Source organism: Pundamilia nyererei, unplaced genomic scaffold (assembly GCF_000239375.1).
Source record: "Pundamilia nyererei isolate P.nyererei 1_Seehausen unplaced genomic scaffold, PunNye1.0 scaffold00066, whole genome shotgun sequence".
Classification (NCBI taxonomy): domain Eukaryota; kingdom Metazoa; phylum Chordata; class Actinopteri; order Cichliformes; family Cichlidae; genus Pundamilia; species Pundamilia nyererei.
This window is the reverse complement of record NW_005187467.1, coordinates 141,725-162,988: the sequence shown is the minus strand read 5'-3', so window position 1 is coordinate 162,988 and position 21,264 is coordinate 141,725. Positions and strand designations below refer to the sequence as shown.

The 21,264-nt window shown below is 38.5% G+C and overlaps 2 protein-coding genes across 4 annotated transcripts; one reads left to right on the top strand and one right to left on the bottom strand.

Annotated features, from left to right (window-relative positions):
* Positions 1–3,405: 3,405 nt before the first annotated feature.
* ppp1r13l (protein phosphatase 1, regulatory subunit 13 like) lies at positions 3,406–17,899 on the bottom strand. 3 transcript variants are annotated; one of them, XM_005735884.2, is made up of 13 exons: positions 17,676–17,899; positions 11,585–11,665; positions 11,353–11,474; positions 10,417–10,972; positions 9,836–9,928; positions 9,635–9,723; positions 8,912–9,269; positions 8,362–8,822; positions 8,103–8,240; positions 7,424–7,557; positions 5,299–5,465; positions 4,639–4,832; positions 3,406–4,513 (listed from the first exon to the last, which is right to left on the bottom strand). In XM_005735884.2, the coding sequence occupies exons 2-13, from the start codon at positions 11,619–11,621 to the stop codon at positions 4,478–4,480; spliced, it is 2,385 nt and encodes a 794-aa protein (XP_005735941.1). In that variant the 5' UTR covers positions 11,622–11,665; positions 17,676–17,899; the 3' UTR covers positions 3,406–4,477. The 3 variants fall into 3 exon arrangements, with proteins under 3 accessions (XP_005735941.1, XP_005735942.1, XP_005735943.1); XM_005735885.1 differs by having other exon boundaries at positions 17,736–17,899; XM_005735886.2 differs by lacking the exons at positions 3,406–4,513; positions 4,639–4,832; positions 5,299–5,465; positions 7,424–7,557 and adding an exon at positions 7,668–7,770.
* Positions 17,900–18,381: 482 nt separating this feature from the next.
* Positions 18,382–20,669, top strand: opa3 (outer mitochondrial membrane lipid metabolism regulator OPA3). The gene is made up of 2 exons (XM_005735887.2): positions 18,382–18,654; positions 20,026–20,669. Exons 1-2 carry the CDS (start codon positions 18,513–18,515, stop codon positions 20,352–20,354), a joined length of 471 nt encoding a protein of 156 aa, XP_005735944.1. The 5' UTR covers positions 18,382–18,512; the 3' UTR covers positions 20,355–20,669.
* Positions 20,670–21,264: the final 595 nt, after the last annotated feature.

The window sequence follows — 21,264 nt, the reverse complement described above, 5'->3', positions numbered from 1 at the left end:
ATACAGAACCACGGTTCCTCTCTTGGCACCCTATTATATGTTTTCTCTAGATCCATAAAGACACAGTGCAACTGTGACCTTCTCTATACTTCTCCATCAACACTCTCAAAGCAGACATCAGATCTGTAATGCTCTTTCTCAGCATTAAGTCACACTTCTGCTAGCTGCTCATCACCTTCCTTCCATCTTTTTGATAAAGGGTCCCAACAACTCTTTTATCAAAATACATCTGAGGATCTAATGCGGCTGAAAATATTCACTAACTCAACTTCTTCCTATAATGGAGTTCAACAGGCACCTTCCCAAATTAGGTTTTCTCAACTGTATCATATGATTGGATATTTAATATGAAAAGCGATATTACACTTTCACTGCACATCCTGCAATTCATGATTGTCTTGTTGTTTTTTATCCATTCCATTTATGACCCTTTATGCAGCATTACCACTTCATATTTATGTGACGTCATGCCAGTAGGGAATTTCTGTTCAGGCAGTGAGGGCAGACAAAGGGAACGGAGGAAGAAGGGGGAGGAAAGAGATGAGGAATGAGAACAATATGTGTTAGGTTGGACCTCGCTGGAGTGAGAGCTGAAGTGAAATGCTTCCCCGTGGGAGAGAGAAAGTGAAAAGAGGACTTGCTTGTCTTGTAAATAAAAAAATTAAAAAAAAAATGTGAAAGAATGGATGGGGTGACTGAAAAAATAAAGGACACACATAGGTAAGAGAGACGATAGTGAGAGACGGTTGTTCCTGGTTTGGAGCAAAGGAGATATAGGTTGTTGTAAGAGAGGGTTTTTACCACTGCAACCCTTGCTTATAGCCTCCTCTGACGTACTTGTCGTCCTGAAGGCCTGAATGATTTATTAAAGTGAGGAGTGGCAGAGAAGAGGGCAGCCAGGCGAGCTCTGATTAACTAGGGGAGCAAGGGAGGACAAGCACTTCTCTATTATTCATTACTCCACAGGAGCACAGAGTGGGAACACAGGAAGAATGGATGTGGTAGGGAAAGAATGAAAGAAAAAGGCGGAGTGGACATATTTGCATGGATCTGTCTGCTCACCTCAGTGTCTGATTGAGAAAGAATGCAGAAATACAGGCACATGTGCGTGCATGCATGCAAACAAGTCCACATGCCAACAGACACTAACATGATGTCCCTTGAAGGCAGTTGGCTGGCTGTCACACATAATTTTCACAGAATACGAGAAGACGTCAGTACAGTTCTGATAGCTGAAAAACAGATATGCATATTTGTTGCTGCACTGTAGTGCTAGAAAAGCAAATGTATACTCGTTTGTTGTTCTTAAATAATGAAGCAAAGCGTTCCCCAAGTTCACGCTGAAGATGCTTTCCTGCCCTAAGTCACCCAAAAGACTAACAAAGAAGGGCATCTGATTAATACCTCAAAGGTAAAAACATATAATATTGATGCCCTTTGGGTCAACTGGTTGCTCTGGTTGAAAACTGTGTGTTTGTGGGTATGTGTGTTCTTATAAATGATTTTATACTTTTTTCGCAAGTAAAAGTGATTTATTCTATATATTTTTTCTCTTTTGGACATTATCGGAACAGATTTTAGATTATATCTGTTGACTCAACATACTCTCAATCACTCAGGGTATGAATCACATTTTTCATGGCTAGTTGGTTTATAGATAATCGCTACATTTCTCCGCAAACAGAAAACTGCCTGCTGTGTCGTTTTACACCTTTTATGTCTCTTCATTTAATTTTTTCATCCAGTTCTAACATTTATTGTCCCTATTTTTAGTAGATTTCCTTCAGCTTTCTACTTCACTTTGTGACAGTAAAGCTCACTTTCTCTCTGTGTGATTACGTTCTTATATGTCTGCAGCAGTAAAGGGCCAGCCTGCTATGTCAAGTAGTGTTGCCAGACACCGATTGGGAAATATGCTCTCTGAGAAAGCCAGCTTGTCTGAAACCATTATATGTGTGTGTGCAGGTGTGCCACACTCCTCCGACAGCAGGCCACGGCACTAACAGTTCATTTTGGTCCATCGTGGTTATAATGGGGTTTAAATGAGGCAGCAAATGAGTTCTGCTTGAAGAGAATTACTGTTCTGCAAAGAAGTCTTCACAACGTCAGATGCAGTTCTTTTACCAGTGCAGGTCTTGCAAAGAGATATGGGTTTGACTGAAGACTTGTGATTATATGCAAAAGAAAAAAAGGGGGTTTTAGACTTTTCAGAAACAGAAATTACTGCAGAAAATGTTGTGCTTTGTAAACCAAAGCATTGGCTGCAGAGGAAGGCAGTGTTTAACCATTAGGTTCAAACTTTCAGATTATAATTACTACACTGAACTGTGCTGGGTTTAACAATGATGGGGACTATTAGTTTATGTGACAAGAACTCATTATTTGTAAAATAGCAGTATCAATTTTAAATGTAAAGAACAAAACAAAACCGCGATTATGAAAACTGATGAAATGGCTCACCTTGCTCATCAGCTTGCTGCAATTTTATCTTTCTAGGAACCAAAAGAGTGAAACAGCTTACAACGACATCTTACCTCATTGAGTTGCTGACTTAAACAGCTTCTTGTTTTTTTAATTTAAGACGAAATGATTTTTCACTGCATCGTGTGTTCCTGCTCTATACCATGGCCTTCTAGCTGAGTTGAAGATCTATTTCAGTGAAACATTATGTATTCTGCCACAGGCCACTGGACATTTCAGTTCACTTAAATCACCTGAATTATTCACCAGACACACAGCATTAGTTCATCACAGCTGTGTGTGTGTGAGAGAGTTAACAGTGATGCTGTATATCCACTAACTGTATGTCATTATTATCATGTTTGTATAATCTGCATAACATGAAACATTTAAAGAAAACAGCAGTCAGCTTCAATCAGTGTTGGCAGTAATTGTCCTCAGGGATTGTGTTGAAGAATACAAGCGTTGGTGTTAATATCAGTGCAGATAGTCTGTAGATCAAAAGATGCAAATCAGAGTTAATTTTAAAAAAAAAACCTGTTCATCATGCGTGTAGCTTTTTCAGTAATTACACTTATTCATCAGAATACAGTTAACTGATTCATTAAATATCACAGCAGTCCTGTGGGTGCTCTGTGGTGTAAAAGCAAAAAGACTGAAAAAGATCAGGGAAATGAATGAACTTCAAATAAGAAGAAATAAAAGAAATTAGCAGATGTTTTTCCATGTATAATGTACAGTGTGGGATAATGCTGCAGACCAGCCTTGAATGGTGCTTTGTCATATATTACTATATACAGTTTTTGCTTGCAAAACATGCAGCTGTTGAAATACTTAATAATACAATGCCATCTGTTGGTCAGTAAGGGACATTTCAAAATGGTATTTTCAAGTAACAAAACTCCAAATACAGCACATTTTAAAGAAAAGGCAAAAACAAAAACACGATTTTCATCTTTTTATTCAGTATTCAAAAATTTGATCACTATGTGCTCCGTAGAAGCCTAAAGGTTAGATGCACAGAGGGCCCTAGTAACAAGTGAAACTTGTGTGGAAACAAAAAATATATATAATAAAACCAGTTTTTGTCACCACATGCACTACACCACTGTGAGTACACACACAAACACATCCACCCAGAAAACACTTTCAAAAAAGACACACTTATTTAGTGAGCATAAACATACAACACAAACCTGAAGGCAAAAAGAAAATACTGAGGTTGAAAATACTATGGTAAACCTACTACCGCCGTACTGATAGGAGAACACAACTCCTGACATTCAAAAAAAATCACACATATTTCAAGAATATTGTTGTTATTAGGATTTAACAGCCACTGTAGCCAGAAAAAGTTACAGTTAAATACTAGTACTAATATCTGAGAAACTATTTGCAAAGGCTGTGATATCCGAGTACATTTCTGAAATATTATGTAAAGTAAAAGATTCCCTGCTAACTGCTCTCTTTTACTGTGGTGCTTCCTTTCTGCAAACTTTTCCAGGAATGGAAACTTGGATTTTACTTTGATTGAAGCAAAGCATTTCTAAACTGAGCAGTCACAAGATTTCACACACCTGCCATGACTTTGCTGATAAGTTGACTGAACATCAAAAGCCAGTGTTTGCATTCTGATTAGTAACCTTACCAACTTTTTACTCATTGTATGGTGAACCCCTGACTGAAGTAATCCGAACAACATGGACCTTCACCCCTTTGTAACATTTGGATAGACAACAAAACTTGACTATCTGTTATAGAGTTGTAACATAGATAATTATTCTACAGCCAAGCCGGTACAAACGTAAAAAGATTTATCCTTGTCAGTACAGCCAAAAGGAGTATAGAGACTTCACCTTTGCCTCTCCTTCCCTGACAGATCACAAAAAATCTTTTAGGTCTGCAGTCTTTTTATGGCCGTACAGACACAGTATGTTCAACTAAAAGTCTGAAGCTATAAAGCATCTGAGAATATTCCCTGCATCAGTTTGACCAGACCTGATAATCAGGATGCTACTTAACACAGAGATTTCGGCCGAACCTTCGGGAAAAGCTAGAAAAAGAAAAAAACAAACATGAAAACAATTAAAAGTCATGTTTTGTTGCAAAATGAAAATCATGAAATCAGGAGAAAAGGACTGAATTGATGATTTCTTTATTTAGAAAGTGGTGTCTTACCCCAAAGTAGTTGTTTGGAACAAAGCCTTCCCTGCCACACAGTGAGGCCCACCACCAGTCTGACCCCTCAGGTTTCTGGAGGATGGTGACCATGTCTCCGTCTTTAAAGCTCAGTTCATCTGCTGCCTGAGCTGGGTAGCTCCACAGAGCATAAAGCACTCCGCTGTTGTCCACCCCCATGGCCTCCTCCGCAGCTGAAGAAAGAAAACATACAAGATACATATAACTATAAAAACTGCTGTACCAGAAAGCAGTAGTTTGGAATAGTGTTCATTGAGAGGCTAGAGGTCACTATATTTGCTTTTGAACGCCACCTTAAAGTGTTCCTACGTTGTATTCTTAAAATTATTTTTTTTTAAAAGAAAGAAAGAAAGAAAACTTGTAATCCTCCTAACATTTCTTTGGGAGTAGATTTTGAACAAAACTATTTAATTATGATTATTATTTTTCTTACTATTATTTATATTACAACATACAATATATATACACATTCTGTACATGTCTGTGAATGGCTGAATGCTATTTAACAAAACAATTGACACTGAGGTTAAACATGGAGCAGATTACATCAGTAGAAAATATCATATGATACGTTATAAGTACTATTTGACTAATTAAACAGTTCATAGTACAGTTTACGTGTGGGAGTTGTTGTCTCACCCCTCAGGAAGGTTTCACACTCCTCATATCCAGGAGCATAAGGGTCACACTTCTGGGAGGCAGTAGCTCTGTCTCTTTCTGTAACGGCCATGACGGCAGCCCCACTCCTCACCAAAAACTCACAAAGAGGACGGTCATTACAAGAGGCTGCACAATGAAGAGGAGTCCTGTGGGCCACATAAAGAGCTTTAATTATGTTGTATTTATAGATATGGATATATCCGTACACCGTCTTCCAGTTCCAGGGCTTTGGATACCAGGATATAACATTATATTAAAAAATAAAACATCTATTCCTTTGCAACTCCTTCAGATCAACTTCATCAAATGATAACTTAGACTGAAAAACCTTTATCCTTGTCAGCACAGCCAAAGGGAAATATTTACAAAACCAAAATGCAAAAAAAGAAAAGTTAAGCACACTACATGTTAACGTTTTCTGTATGACTTTATCAGACTCTCGTGTCATTATGGTCGAACTATGGCCCACTTTTTTTTTAGCAACGTTGCTTGAGTTCATTGAGCTTTGCAGGCATTCATTTATGCACAGTTCACTTACAGTTCCACCACAGCATTTCAGTGAGGCTAATTCTTTTCTTTTTCAACCAGTCTGTTGTCGATTTACCAGTATGCTTAGAATCTTTGCCCTGTAGGACGGATGACCAAGTTTAGTCAAAAAGACTTCACATCTGATTCTAGAATACTTTTGTATATAAGGAAGTTTACAGTATACTCAAAAACTACATGTTGCCCTGGTCCTGTAGCTGCAAAATCAGTCCAGACATTACCCCTCCATCACTGTGTTTGACATGAGGTGTTTGTGTTTGGTTTTCACCAAATGTGAGGTAGTGCATCTCCACTTCGGGCATGTCTGCCCAAAAAGACATTCTTTAGATATTAAAGATATTCTTTAGAGAGCTGTTTACTAATATGTGCATGGAAATGTTCAAGTATACATTTCTTTCGTGCAAAAGTTATGTGTATACACAAAATTAATATGGAATTTATTAAACATGAGAAAAGTGGTCGATGTTGTAAGACAGAAGTCTACGCATCTATGGCAAGAAAGCAGGGCCAACTGAAAATGGAAACAATTGCACCCAAAGAGAAAGCCAGAAAAGTTGAAAAAGCTTTCCAAAGTTAGGCCTTCATCACTTTGTTCTAACTGTGTTCATAAATTATGAACCAATTTGGTATAAAAGACTGATTTGGCATGATATGTTTGAATGAATTTGTGTGCAGGCATTCTTACTAAATGAGAACCTTTGTTCCAGAGGCCTTGTGATTTGTTCAGATGCAGGTTTTCAAACCTAAGCCATGCTGCCATGTTATTTTTAGAGAGAACAGGCTTTCTCCTGGCAACCCTTCAAAACAATCATACTTGTTCAGTCTTTGTCCAATTGTACTGCCATGAACTGTAACATTTAACATGCTGAGGAATGAAATGTAACCTTTAACAGGCTGAGGACTGGTGTATTTTGAATGGTGCTTTTTTTATATCTCAATTTTAATTTGTCTTAACATTGACGTTGGGGTGAATGTACTGGAACATTTACTGGCAGCTGTCTTCAATGTTTTCCTTTTGCGAATAATCTTTCTCTTAGTAGAATGATGGATTTCATCTTGTTTGGAAATAGCTTCATAACCCTTTCCAGAACAGTAGGAAACAATAATTGCTTCTCTGAGATCATTGGTGCACGCACCTGAATGCACCAGACCTGCAAACTGCCAAAACCTCTGCTTTTATAGAGGTGGTCACACTTATTGATGATCAGTTAATCAAGTGTATTTGATCAGCAGCTCCTGTGTGCTACTTACCCTCTTAAGCCTTATGGAAATATTAAGGCTGTATTTAATTTTTCCTTCTGCATTTTGGTTGAGTTTTGGTTAAAAATAATAACACTATGCCATGTAATGTTCATCTATCCAAATGTAAGACCAATTTTATGTAAATCTTTTGAACTGAAATAGGCTGTACCTTTTGTCCACATGGCTGTGCAAACAAGGAGTAATGTTGTGTTCTGAAATAAGTTATATGAACTAGTTACACAAAGGCTTTTACAGGAGACAAACATAAGAGGAAATAAGAGAAAGAGGATGTATACAACAGTAAACAAATATTTACCAGCCATGGCTGTCAGGTGCACTGACATTAACTCCAATCCGAACCAGGAAGTCCACGATATCGTGATGCCTAAAGCAGACGGCATTATGAAGGGCAGTGATGCCTTCTTCATTTGGTTGGCTGGGATCACTCATCTTGGAAAAGCATTTTACACACAGTAGATTTGTCAGATTAAATGTGATTCATTTCCACCCACCATTTAAACAAATTGCAGACATAAAACAAATAAGATTTGCATCTGTTGTAACCAGTTTATCCACTCTGACATTCGTTTGGCATGACTGTCAGCATTTCTTTCTAAAATAGGAGTTGAAGCTATTGTGCTGACTGGAAGACTCAGAGATGAGCTGAAAAACAGAACGCATACTCAGCATGTGTTCCTTCAGAAAACTAAAGTTAAACATAAAACATTTTTTCGGCACTGGAGCAGGAAGTCTGTCACTTCACTGTTGCAGTCCAATAAACTGTATTTAGGCTGCTGATGTAAGCTAAAGAAGTGGAAGAAAAATAATATAACTATTATGGGCAGCCCTCGGAGATCATGCTATTTTCTTGAAATACATCCAAACCTTGCTGCCTGCACAGTTTATGTCTGGACTTTGCTAACTGAAGTTCTCTTTAAATTCTTAACATAATTAAGCTAGCGATAGAGATAGAGAGATAGAGCTAGTATACATACCTCCTGGACAGCTTTCTGCACTGTGTCCAGGTCTCCAGCTAAAGCTCCATCAAGTACAAGCACCAGCGGGCTAAGCCGAGCCCGCCTGCCAGAATTTTTGCGCTTTCGATTAGGCAGGCGCAAAATTGAACGGTAATTCTGCACAAAAAACAGAATATCAGTTTGTATAAAGCCAAACACTTGGCTGCAGAAGATTGCATTCCACCTTTTAAAACATTAGATGCTATTGTTATAATTGTTATTGTTGTTAAATACTTACTTTGTCATTTTTAATGAGAGTGGGTGTCTTAGGTGGAGGGGGAGGGGGTAAAGCACTGTCCTCCCCATCTGATGAGCTGCTACTCTCACTACCTTTGTCCGCCTTGTTATGGTATTCCTTGCGAAAGAGCTTGTTGATAAGATGTTTGTACTGGTTTGGTTGGTAATGCGAGGGCTTCTTCAGGGGCTTTGAAAGGTTCACAGAGCCCCTCCTCTTCAGGGCTCTGGGAATTTCTGCCCTGATGCGCAGGACTTCCTCGATGACAGGGGTCACATGGCTCTGGGCATCAGGCGCCACCACTGGTTGCAGCGTGGTGGGGCTTAGGGGCCGAGGAGGTTGCTGATTGGTGCCCTCGGTCTCCACACTACCCTCTGATATGGCAGGATTTTCCAAATTTACAGGGTTCTGCTGAGCAGATACCAACCGCTCTAACTCTGCATCTATATCCGCTGGGTTCAGCACTACAATCATGGATAAAAATCACCATTTATAAGACAGAGATTCATAAACCATAGTGAGGAAGTGTTTGCTAATGTAAAATGTGTTTTACCGTCACTGTATAGAGCTGGCTGCCACAGCTCAGGTGGCTTCAGTTGTGGCTGAACTGCAGGAGGCTGGAAGAATTCCTTTGGGACGGGTACAGCAGGTTGGTAAGGTGACATGTCACTTTGTCCTCCAACCACTCTGGGTTGGGGGGCTATCATTGCTCCCCAATAAGGATTTTGAAGGCGCATGATGACAGAAAGAGGAATGGGTTTATGCTGGCGGGACTGAGTTGAATTGGGAGGAATAGAAATACGGGAGATGGGCTGAGACTGGTAAGGGGAGTGAGACTGAGATGGTGGTACTGCAATACGTGCATTACGGGGGAGGGATCCACTGGAAAACTGAGTATTAGAGAGACGATCCTGTAACAGAAGAAACAAAAAAGGGACACTTTTTTTCCTTTTATTTCAATGGAGGAAGTAATTTGGGGGGTTTTCGTGTTCTTTTTCATTAAACTGGACATTTTTCTGTCCCACAGAAGACAAAAAATGCAGTATTACAAAAAACATGCTCTGAATTGAGATCAAGATTTTTAGGAAAGGTGCATCCTGTTCACTAATGTTGCGATCAACTTTTTCTTATCTATGAAAAAACAAGGAAATAGAGTAATTTACATATCTGAAGTTTCTCATGAACTGCAGGGAGTCTGGAAGCAGATTCATTGGAATTAAAGCGTTGAGATACACAAAAGCCATACAAACAAGTTTCATCTTGTATTACTATTTACTTTTATGGGGCTTGGAGCTGGAGAAGGGCCATCGAGGTTGGATTCTTTCCAATTTGGATTTGGCATAGTTGACCGCAGCCACTCTGTCTCTGCAACAGCAAGGTTAAAAAACAAAAAGAACAACAACAAAAAAAACTTGCTTAGATTACTTGCAGAGACTCATTCCAGAAATTCACTTTAAATGGTCATAAAACCACTAACTGTCATAAGTGTGATGAGGCTTCCTTTCATAAGACATGTCCAGATCTGTCTCATTCCACTTGCCAGGACTCTTCTGCCATTGCACAGCCTCGTCTGATATTGTGGGAGATAAAGCAACAAAAATATGAGCAAAGGAAAAACAAAAATAGAGCAAGTGTGCTAGAAAGTTAATAAGCTTACGGACCAGTATTATTTTTTATAACATTTTCATGCGTTTGTTTTTTATAACTGAAAGAACACTGTGACACGTCTACTTTTAGATTTGCTTTCATGTTCAGAAAGTGAGTCTGTTTTTTATCTATTTATCTATCTATTTTTTTTTATCTTGTTGACTAAGAAGCGCTTTTTCAGCCACACTTTAATGACATCTCTACCCAACACACCCCTTTATTTAATCCAGACAATATTTGAATCTCAAATCCTGACTTATATCCAGATATGTTGAGGTAATTTAATTTGACTTGTTGGGTAGTTGCTCACCTAGTTTCTTAATAAAATGTATTAAAATTACTACAAAGGTAATAAAGTAAAATGAATTTCATGATAATTAAGTTTAAATGTCCTGAAAATGAAAACTTTACCTTGTTGCCTGGAACTGCTAAAATTTCTGGGAAGCGTGCTGGACATTGGATAATTGACAGACAATGCAGAAGGGCTTCTGTCGAATCGAGGCGACCTTGGACGCATCTGGCTGCTGTCATAAGGTCTGAGCAAATTGGAATGGGCTGAAGCTGATGGTTCCAAAGTAACAGCCTTTGAGTTTGGAGCAGGGCTTCTATCAGTGGAGCTAACTGAGCTTCGTGGGCTCTTGTCATAATGAGGCAAAGAATTATACTTCGTGTTTTGAGCTGAATGGCTGTAACTATGGTGGACGATGTCAGATCCAGCTCGGACTGGAGCATGTGCACTTCTTTGGAGCTTTGGGGATGATAGTGGGCTTGGTGGGAATACGGGGGAGGATCTGGTATTATTATCGTTAGAACTGACAGAGTCAATGGGACGGAAGGATGCTGAGCTTGTGGAGTAAGCTGAAGAGCTGGGAGATCCATTACTGCTGCCACCGGATGCCTGTTTAGTAGTGGAAGTGCTGGAAGACCAACTGGACTGAGGCTGCTCTCTGGAGATACTGGAGGTGGCCTACAGAAAAAAAGAGATATGGATATCACTGCGTTTTGTTTTGTTTTAAACACAAACATGTCAACATGTTTTTGTTGGCATTCAACTACATCTGTACAAGGGTGTGTTTGAAAGAGTGCAAGTGAATTTGAATGAAAGTTTTTATTTTGGTCTGTGTTCACACATTTACAAAAAAAATCAGGACAAGGAAAGCCCCTCACTGGCAAATTTAATTTAGAAACAGAGGAAAGGAAAAAACAAATAAATCAACCACTGCCTTGATATTTCCACCCATGTTGGACACTTTGAAGGACTACAAAATGTAACTATTATAAACTAGTGCAAATTAACAGCTAAAAGAGGGAAACTAGTACTACATGTGTGTGTGTTTGAGTGAGTACCTGTGACTTAGACTCTGTGTTGTTATTGCTGGTGGAGGCCTCCTGCAGCAAGGAGTTAAACTCTTTGGATAACTCGTCTGCTGTAGCGAGTGATGCGCTCAGATCATCATTCATGGTCTGGACTGAATATAAACCGCAAATGTACAAAACTCAATTAGCAGAGGATATTATTCCCACATGTACAAATATACACAGAGCCAAGTGGAAAAGTTAAACATTAGTGGAAACTCACACAGCATGCTGCTCCCAAAGCTTGTTTGAGAACTCATGACTCATCAGATAGCAATAACTTGCTCCTGAAAACAAACGCCACCTGTTAGGACAGAAAAAAAAATCCAAAAAACAAAACACTTCCATTAGCTCACAAGCTTTTTATCATCTTTTTAGAAGAATTAACATTTTACAGGAAATGTTTCTCCTAATACTGAACTACACACAGACTTCCTCGAACCCTAATTCACTTTAAATCAACCTTGAAAGTTAGGTTTCATGCAAGATTTACTTTGCTTAGCTCTTCCCTTTCAGCTCCAAGCTGAAATTGCCTTCAGGCAATTTCCAAATAAGCCGAATGCCTGTCATGTCTAAACAAGTCACAATTTCCTGATTACTGAAAGTTCAAAAACAGAAATATGACATAGTGCACAATTGCAAACATTTATAATGACGTTATAGACATTTGAGCGCCCTTTTAAGTGCTGGTTGCAGGTGTTCATCATACCTACTGACTCAACCAAGTTATCTGAGATACCAGGTGCTCAAGCTTAACATCACTTATGACTTATGTTGGAGTGTCAGTTTCAGACAGACAGGCCAGACAGACAGGTGCAGCACAGCTTCAAGTGTGTGACAAATTATAGTAATACTAACAACCAGAGAGACGCCGATGCAAGCTGGGCTATTCTGTTAATGAGTTTAAGCCAATAAAAAAAATACGAACAATGAGCTGCGCAGTAATAACCACTTTGCATAGAAGCCTTTGCAAAGGCTTTTTTGTGTATACATTTGGATGCACTACAAAAAGCTGAGAGTCACCACTGCATGTTTCTCAGTAAACTTAAAACATACATTTATAGTGCATCTTCAGCCTTTAGGTCCAGTAAATATTGTTCATGCAGTAGAAATCTTGTGAAGACCCTTTAGTTCATGACATTTCTAAAAGTAACTCTGCCATGTTGAAAGCTTAACTTATCACCCTTATCTAATAATTTATATTGTGAGTTCCAGCAGATTTCCTTTGTGGTTTACGGTTCTTTGTATAGTTAGCCAACTACATTCTGCAGTAGGCAAGTAGATGTTACATGAGCCGCAATGGCTGCTTTCCAATCCATAGCTAGTATAAAGCTAGAATGACGGTGAAATTTGATGTTACTAAAGAACATTGTTCAAACTAGTTTACAGTAGTAAGGTGCCAAATTAGTGACAGCTTCAAGAAGCAAGTCCTGTCAGTCAGCAGCCTACCAAAGAACATCAAGACATTTGGACATTTATTTTTGAAGTATTATAAAAATCAGCTTTTATTTCAATGCTCAGTAGACTTCTACCAACATCTTTGCTGTTGCAAAAGTCTCTCCTGCTATCCAGGACCTACAAGAGTTATGACCATGGAACCCAGTTTGCCCTGCAGGCAGTGCAACAGTACTGTAGACTGTAACACTATACTGCAAACCACCCAGTTTTACCTGTCTTTACCGTCCTATATTCAGTTTATTGCGACATCCCTAGTTTAGGCATAATGGGGGGAAAAGGTTGTGACAGAGGACAGATTTATTGAACCTCCTCACTTTCACTCAGATGCTGTTTCCTGATACTTTGATTTTTATTGTGTTAGACTAGACACAGATTACACATGTACATGACGATGAAAATGAATTTAATACGCATAATGTGTAGGAAAAAATATAAAATATTTTTGGAAATGTTCCTCGGTTCACTTTTAGTGGTTTAAAGGAGCCAAGCCACTTCCACTAGTCATGAAGAGAGATGCGAGATTGAGCTTCGTAGTCCCCGGTTGTTTAATATTGTTGTGTTTATACATAAAGAAACCTTGTCTGGACCAATCTCAACCAGCATTGGTTATGCACACCCTGCTCTACATAATTCTGATTAATTAGAATACCAACTAAAAATTTGCCCTGGCCAGAGCAAACAAGGGTTATATGAAGTAACCAATACTAAATTTACAGCAGAATCAGATAAGTGTTATTCATACTATTTGTCATGCTTTGTAGCAAGAACTTGTCACATCTCAGTCAGGCCTGGGTGCCGGCTCACATTCCTTACTCCTCCCAGTGAGACATTCTCACACATTAGCACACTTGAACGCTTACCACTGTCAACAGCAGCTCACACAAAAAGAGATTGCACTCTTGGTGACTCACAAAGGTCAGGCTGATCACTCATTCACTGAACTCTCTCTTTACTGCCCAGGATTTTATTCACCCCACCCTTTTTCTTCCTGTGAAACTCTGCATGCCGTTTGGCACCTTTGCTATTTTCTCTTGATTCCGACAATTTTGGCTTTGTGTTGCCGGAACACTTTAACTTCACTAAAACTAGAACGGAATCATAATTAGATGTTACGTAATTTATTTTTAGATGCATGTAAGAAGTCAAGTCAAGTTAAAGTTTATTTTTCTAGCCCACATAGAACAACCTTTGCTGACCTAAGTGCTGTACAAGGTTACAGAAAATATACACTGGACAAATCCATCACTAAATCAACAACAAATATACACTGAAAATGATCAAGTAAGACAAAGTAAACAAGACTGTATTTGCATAGAAAAGCCAGGCTACGCTGCTCAACTAGAAGTGAAAACAAGCAAAGATAAGCATTTTTTTTTTTAAACAGTGTTTTAAAATGATTTAAATCAGCGGTCCCCAACCCCCGGGCCTCGGACCGGTATTGGTCCGTGAGTCGTTTGGTATCGGGCCGCGAGAGTTGAGGCTCAGGTGTGAAAAATATGGTTTTCAGGGTTTTTATCGGTTTTCATTTATCGTTAACTTGGTTCTCCTGGGTCTTTTCACATGCCTTATGAATAGATCTTATTTGTTCGATACCGGTACTAGTTTTATTTTGTTGTATTTATCCGCGACACTTTAAAAGCCGGTCCGTGAAAATATTGTCGGGCATAAACAGGTCTGTGGCGCAAAAAAGGTTGGGGACCGCAGATTTTAATTACTCTTTTGGGTGTGTTTACGACGTTAACTTTTCTTATAACTTAGTTTATTGCAAACTAATAAAGCACATTACTGCAGTTAATATAATGACAATATTGAATTATTTCTCTCCTTTCACTTTACTTTTATTTTGTGTTCTATCATCTTCCATGACATACCTATCATAATAACATTTAGATTCTGGATTTGCCTTTGTTTTTGTGCTATTTTAGTGTTTGTTTTGAGATAATCTCTTTCATTTATTTCTCCTTGTTTGTTTCTTTTTAATCACAATAGGTTTCATTTGTTTACTTAACACTTTTATCTTATGCAAGTGTATGAATCTAAAAAAATAATAAAAAAATCTAGACAACTCTGTGTAAAGAAAAAAATGTTTTTAGAAGTGAAGACAGAGATATATAGTCAATAACTTTGTTTGTTGGAACAGCCAATATCCTTTCAGTTATCACATATAGTATCTCTTGAGGCAATTGTTCCACATTTTAATAGACGTGCTACAGTAAATAAAGATAGAAGCATATGCAAATATGGAAGCGAAAAAACATCAATCATCTAGACGTTTAAAGTGAACTGACAGCTTGTGGCTACTGCATCTGTGCTGTCGTCTATTTCTGGTTTTGTGTCATGGTTAGTTTCTTGGAAAACCACATTTTGATTTTCTTGCCAGTGCTTAGACTAGAATGTAGTACAATACAGCAACAATTAGCTCTTTCAAGTGGTGAAGCCAACATAAAAGCCACAGGAATAAAATATAAAATGGCACTTGACAAAACTACTGTCCCCAAAACTACTGGCAGTGCAAAATGTTAAAATTCTGTTAGGACACCCTGAAAAACAGAGAGAAACTATGGGAAGCACAATGGAAATTTAGAGATTAAAGACAATAATCATTAGCTTTGCAAAATGCTAGGGTGTGTCTAACCAAGACTACAAGCAGTCTTTCCCTTTCCCACTCCTTTTAAGTCTTTCGCTAGAAGTTCATGATTACACATCCAATTCTCTAGTTTTATCCTAACTACATATTTCTATCTAGGTACTAATTTCCTGCCTGTTCTCTTTCACAATTGTCGGTCCCTCCTTCATATCCTTCCTCCAGAACTTTGGCTTTGTGCTGGCAGAAAACTTGCAACAGCATGATAAAGCATTCCCTTTATACAACTTCCCTTTGTGGCCTGCTTTTCATTTTTGTTTATCATAAAGTCCTAAAGCAAACATTACCTGTAAGTCATCATCAATGAACATACATTTCAATTGCTCTTGCATAGTAAGATTTTAAATACCAAGAGTCCAAAGTCCAACATCCAGCATAATGTTTACACTGGCTCATCACTGTTTCATGTAGTAAGAATGTTTGAAAACATGGCGAGAAAGGAGAATAAACCCAAGGATAATTATGCAGATTCATGTGGGAGGTGCTGTGTAATTACTGTGAGAATGACCAGGAATCTGTGTTGCAGAATTCTGAGATCTTCATGCACTGATAGGCTTTATCATTAGTATCAGCATTATTGCATCAACAGATACTGGCAACACTTGAGCTGTTTATGTGAAAGGTCATGTCAAGGCTTGTAAAACTAATTTCAAAAACCGCTATGACGTTGTGCTCACCTAGTTACATGAGAAGTTTAGTTAAATTTGACTATGACCCCATGCTGACATTAGACTAATCGTAAAGGGCTCACTGATTAAAACACGGCATGTACTTGGACAACAGTGAGATAACGAGTTGGAAAAACCCCACCCAAAGAACTCTGTTTTGTTTTTTTACAGTGCTTTCACCTGCACAGCAGACTTAGTTAGTCACTGAAAGCCAAACCTACATAATTACACAAACAAGAGTTCACACTAATACGCTCTATTCACGATAGCAACTGTCACTTCCAAAGACTTTACACAATACATGACTATTATATTTCTCAAGCTTGGGATAAAAGCCAGTCACTGCAGACACAAGAGCACATAAACTATGGATAGACCAGAGACATGCTGAGGTGATGATTACTAATCCAGAACAAGAGTATAACTTTCCTTCCTTTTGTCCCATAATGTGGACAACTGTTTTTAGCATAGCCTCGTGTCTCTGTGGTGGTAATTCATTTCACTTCTAGCATAATACTGTTCTCCACAGCATATGACACAGGAATCTCTCAGTGCTATATGACATTTCTGGGAAGTTACATGCCAGATTCATTCATCCAATGCCTGCTTTGTAACATTCTCAAGCTGTGGTGCAAAGCAGAGCCACTACCAAGAAGTAAATATCAGCTGGTATATGCGTATGTACATGAATTCGACCACAATTTTCTTTTTTAAAATTGCTGAATTCTGCTTGGTTTTAACGATTTTTTGCAACCGGTTGCAGCAAGTACAACAAATGCAGCCAAACTTGTTTTGATAGAGAAACCATGTAAAGCACACATGCTGGATAAATGCCATTTCATCCCTGTTCCAACAGGAAGGTTTGCTTTGCTTGTAAATTAGAGTTGTGTATAGATCCAACATGCAGTTCAATTAAGCAAAAAATTGGCACATTTGAATTTGTGATGTAAAATAGACTGAAACAGTGGTTATACTAACACCAAATGTTATGAATGAATTTCTTGCTTATCCTAACACTAAAAACAACAATTAATACATTTCATCCAGGACCCAGTGTAGTAACAATCCAATAATAATGCACATCAAAAAATAAAAAGAATAAAAGCACAAAACTGATAGAAAAGACACCCTGGATATTGTGTTTCTACATAGCTGTATGGCTGTATTAGACTATATATATACATAACTGTAAATAAACGATTGTTTTACTGGTTGCACATCAATGTCCAGCCAGCAGCTCGCTTTTGCACTTCAGCTTTTCTTTGTGGTTTTGGACAGAGTGGCATGCCAGGCACGGTTGGTAACATCTGATTTTCATTACAGTACACGCTCTTCCTCAAATAGAAGAAACCTCACAATCAACTAGAAATGAAAGGAGATCCGCTGTGAAAAAGAGTTTTCATAACTTCAGTTGAGGTGCGAACAGATAACTAATCCGACGTTGCCCAAATCCGTAATGCAAGCACCATCTTAAACCGCAACTTAGAGTTTTCGACCATGAAGACGGGCAAACTTGCATTACGGAACAAATTAAAAGTTCATACCTCAACAAATCAGAGCCTGTCCTTTTGTCCTAAACTGAAGAGAATGCGTTGCGTCCAAACCTTCTTGTCTTCCTGAAGTTGGGATCAGCCTGAGTCGCTCTCTTGTGGCGGCGGCTCCAGACATTTAGTCATAGCTGCGTACCGAGTTGAGTTATTTTGGCTGATAGTCCAGCCCCTCGGCTTTCTTCAGTGCTGTAACCCGAGCCAAGTGTTCCTGCCACAGCTGTTCCAGGTGAAGTTTATAATCCGTGAGGGAAGAGTTGCGTATTATTTAATAAATTGCGGACAGGTAATTGTCGATTTTTTTTTTATTCACACCCTCACTTTTGAATAGATTTTTTTTAGTTTATGAACTGTGTTACATGAATAATAATAGACTATTGTTTTACACAATTATGTATTTTTAAAAACATATAACTGTATTAATTTGTTGGGCCTATAGGCCCATCATATACTTCCGATACACAAGTCTCTCTCATTTTAAGAAAAAATAAAACCATAAAATAGTACCTTACTTTTGTTTATAGTTTATAATGCTTGTGCATTGAAATAATCTAACATGCACCAATGCAATATGATGCCACGCAAAAAAATTGTTTTTCATTTTATGAACTTAATTAATTACATATTCAGTTCATTTTTAAAGAGAAAATTAATGTCAAACATCAATAATGTTATTTAAATTGGGAAAGATGGGACCAAATAAGTAAGGAAATCAGGGCGTTTCAGTTCACGAGACTTGGACACGTGGTCGGATTTGTGACTGGGCTTGTCAATCATTAACGTCATCACGTAACCTCTACGCACTCCGCCCCATTGAGAAGCGTTTCCGCCAAGATGGTTGTTGGTGCCTTCCCTATCGCCAAGCTCCTCTACCTCGGAGTGAGGCAGTTGAGCAAGCCTGTGGCTAACCGGATAAAAGCTGGAGCCCGGAGGAGCGAGTTCTTTAAAACTTACATTTGCCTGCCGCCGGCACAGAGTGAGTAATTTGAGCTAACGGCTGCTAAAGGCTTAGAGTTCAGTCCAGTCACCTCTGACGGTTGATAAGCATGGGGAGACGCAACAACCAATGATAATGAACCTGAAATGACTGTTATCCAATCATCTTTCAAGATATATTTCTTCGACCAATAGCAGCCAGGCAAGGTGTAAAGGGCGGGTCTTGTCTGTCATTGAAACAGATTGTATTAGCCTTTGCTATTATGAGGGCACGGCAGGACAATTGTTGTCCTAACGCCCTATTCAGAATGTGACACTGACTTTAATTAGACAGAAATATGCTAAGTGGACACTTAGCTCTATTGTTTAGTCATTCAAAATACTTCCCAAGTAAAGATTACTGTGTATATCATGTTGTGTTTGTTACTGTGTGCAAATTAAAAAGAAGTCACAGTTTTTCTTTAAAGATAGCAAATTTAAGTAAATTAATGCATCAAATCGAGCTTTTATGAAAAGGCGCTGCAGAAAAAAGGGCACGGTATTATTTGTTGACTGAGTAGATAAAATGCAATTAAAGTTTGATTAGATTTAAAGGTGGTCTTATCTTCATATATGATGGCTGAGTGAAGCAGAAAGGATTTTACTCCGAACTGTGAAGGTGTAGTCATACTTAGAGCTGTCAAGGGGTGGAGGAGGGTCAGAAGCAAGAAGGTGAAATGGAGGACACACCAGCTTTTGAGGAGTATGAGCAGGGGCAAAATGACAACACACAAAATTTGTTATGGACAAGAAATATTATGTAAGCTAAGGCTCTGAGGGATTTGGCTTCTCAGTTGCTATACAGGACACCAGTGACTGTGAAGGGATTCATCTTTACGTGGCAGCCTTCTTGCATTCTGTTTAAGAGGCTTCTCACTTTGCAGGGGGCTTTATTCTTTTCCCACTTATAACTGACATCAAGATAATTTGTCTCCTTGATGGACTGCTGAATCTTGGAGAGTCTCTTGAATTATTAACTAGTAAATGTGGATCCTAAGTCATGTGGTGACCACAGGTATATATGGAAGAATGATTCAGTTTTAATGAACCTGGTTGCCTAATTTCTGTGTAATGTACCAAGAGCACCACTGATTCTGTGGTTTTGGGCAGTGTTGTCCTGTTTTCATGTTTTATTCTAAAAAACAAAACAATTTCAACCCAATTTCAGTATGGTATTAAGGCTACTTTCTCAGCTGGGTAGAAGATTATAATAAATGATAGTGCAATGATGACATGCATCTTTAACTATAAATGCAGTTTCTCCTGTATTCGCAACCTTTGACCAGATTTGATGAAAAATTGAACAGGACCCAAACATATTCAAAGTCTAACAGCTCTTTCCTTATATACTGTATGCTCCTTGTTCCAACAGTTTATCACTGGATTGAGATGAGAACAAAGATGCGGATCATGGGCTTCAGGGGAGCCACCATTAAGCCGCTGAACGAGGAAGCGGCAGCAGAGCTGGGCGCCGAGTTACTGGGGGAATCAATCATCTTCCTCATTGGTGGTGGATGCATGGTGTTAGAGTACAGCAGGCAGGCGGCTAACTCTCGCCGTAAAGAGGAAGAGCTGAACGAGACCCTCATAAGCCTACAGACGCAACTAGCAGAATTATCCCTAACGACAGAGACTCTAAGTGCGCAGCTGAGAGAGGTCAACAGGCAAATGCTGTCATTTCCTGTTCCCACCAAAAAGTAACAAATTTAGTTGTTTGCTATACAGCAAGGCACAATGTCAGGTTGTGGGATGAAGGAGTGAGTGCAGGTGTACATGTACAGCCTCATAGCTTTGAGCTGGGTGGAAGAGGTTGATATAAGTATATCACTGCAATGCGGATTTGGGTGCTATTGTTTGCTCGTGTTCTGAGCAACTAGTTGTAAAAAAAGGAATTGCTATGATATTCATAGTGAATTTCACTGGCTGACCTTGTATGTTCATTGTAAAGTTGACTGAGTGTATATAAAAACTTACAGTACAATAAAGTGGTGACCTTAAAGTTGATATATACATATATATTTTTAACAGCTTCAGCATATTCCTTTCTTTGTAATTCAGTGATCCTCGTAGACCTTAATCACTTTGGAAATACTGAATTATATGATTTTTTAAATACTAATTATGAGTTACTATTAATAATAATAATAATAATAATATTAATAATATTAATAATAATAATGGATTGGATTTATATAGCGCTTTTCAAGGCACCCAAAGCGCTAATTAATGGAAAAAATATATAAAAAAACAAAAAACAGAACCAGCTCATATCACTGGATAGTTTTTGAGAGAATCTGCCCCTGTACTGTCCATAAAATTCCATGTTGTAATTGCTGGTTTTTAATTGGATATATGGTGACAATTGGAAAAAAAAATTGAAATAAAATGATATGTTGGCTGTTGATAGCGTTTTTGTTATGTTTAATACGAAACAAGTGAACAAAACTGAAAGCACCTCCAGAGTGGATAATGTCCCGCGTGTCTTCACATTACTGTAAAACTACAGTACCCAAGATGACGTCAACTTAAACACTTCCTGCTTTGGAACGCTCCAAGTGCTTAACGCGTATCATACAGAACTTTGTTTTTTTCATCTAAGATTATATGGTAC

Coding starts and splice junctions, on each gene's coding strand:
- ppp1r13l (XM_005735884.2), bottom strand. CDS start 11,621: ATGAGTTCTCAAACAAGCTTTGGGAGCAGCATGCTGT. Junction 11,475..11,584: donor CTTTGGGAGCAGCATGCTGT/GTGAGTTTCCAC, acceptor GTTTATATTCAG/TCCAGACCATGAATGATGAT. Junction 5,466..7,423: donor GCACCTGACAGCCATGGCTG/GTAAATATTTGT, acceptor TGTGGCCCACAG/GACTCCTCTTCATTGTGCAG.
- opa3 (XM_005735887.2), top strand. CDS start 18,513: ATGGTTGTTGGTGCCTTCCCTATCGCCAAGCTCCTCTACCTCGGAGTG. Junction 18,655..20,025: donor TTGCCTGCCGCCGGCACAGA/GTGAGTAATTTG, acceptor TTGTTCCAACAG/TTTATCACTGGATTGAGATG.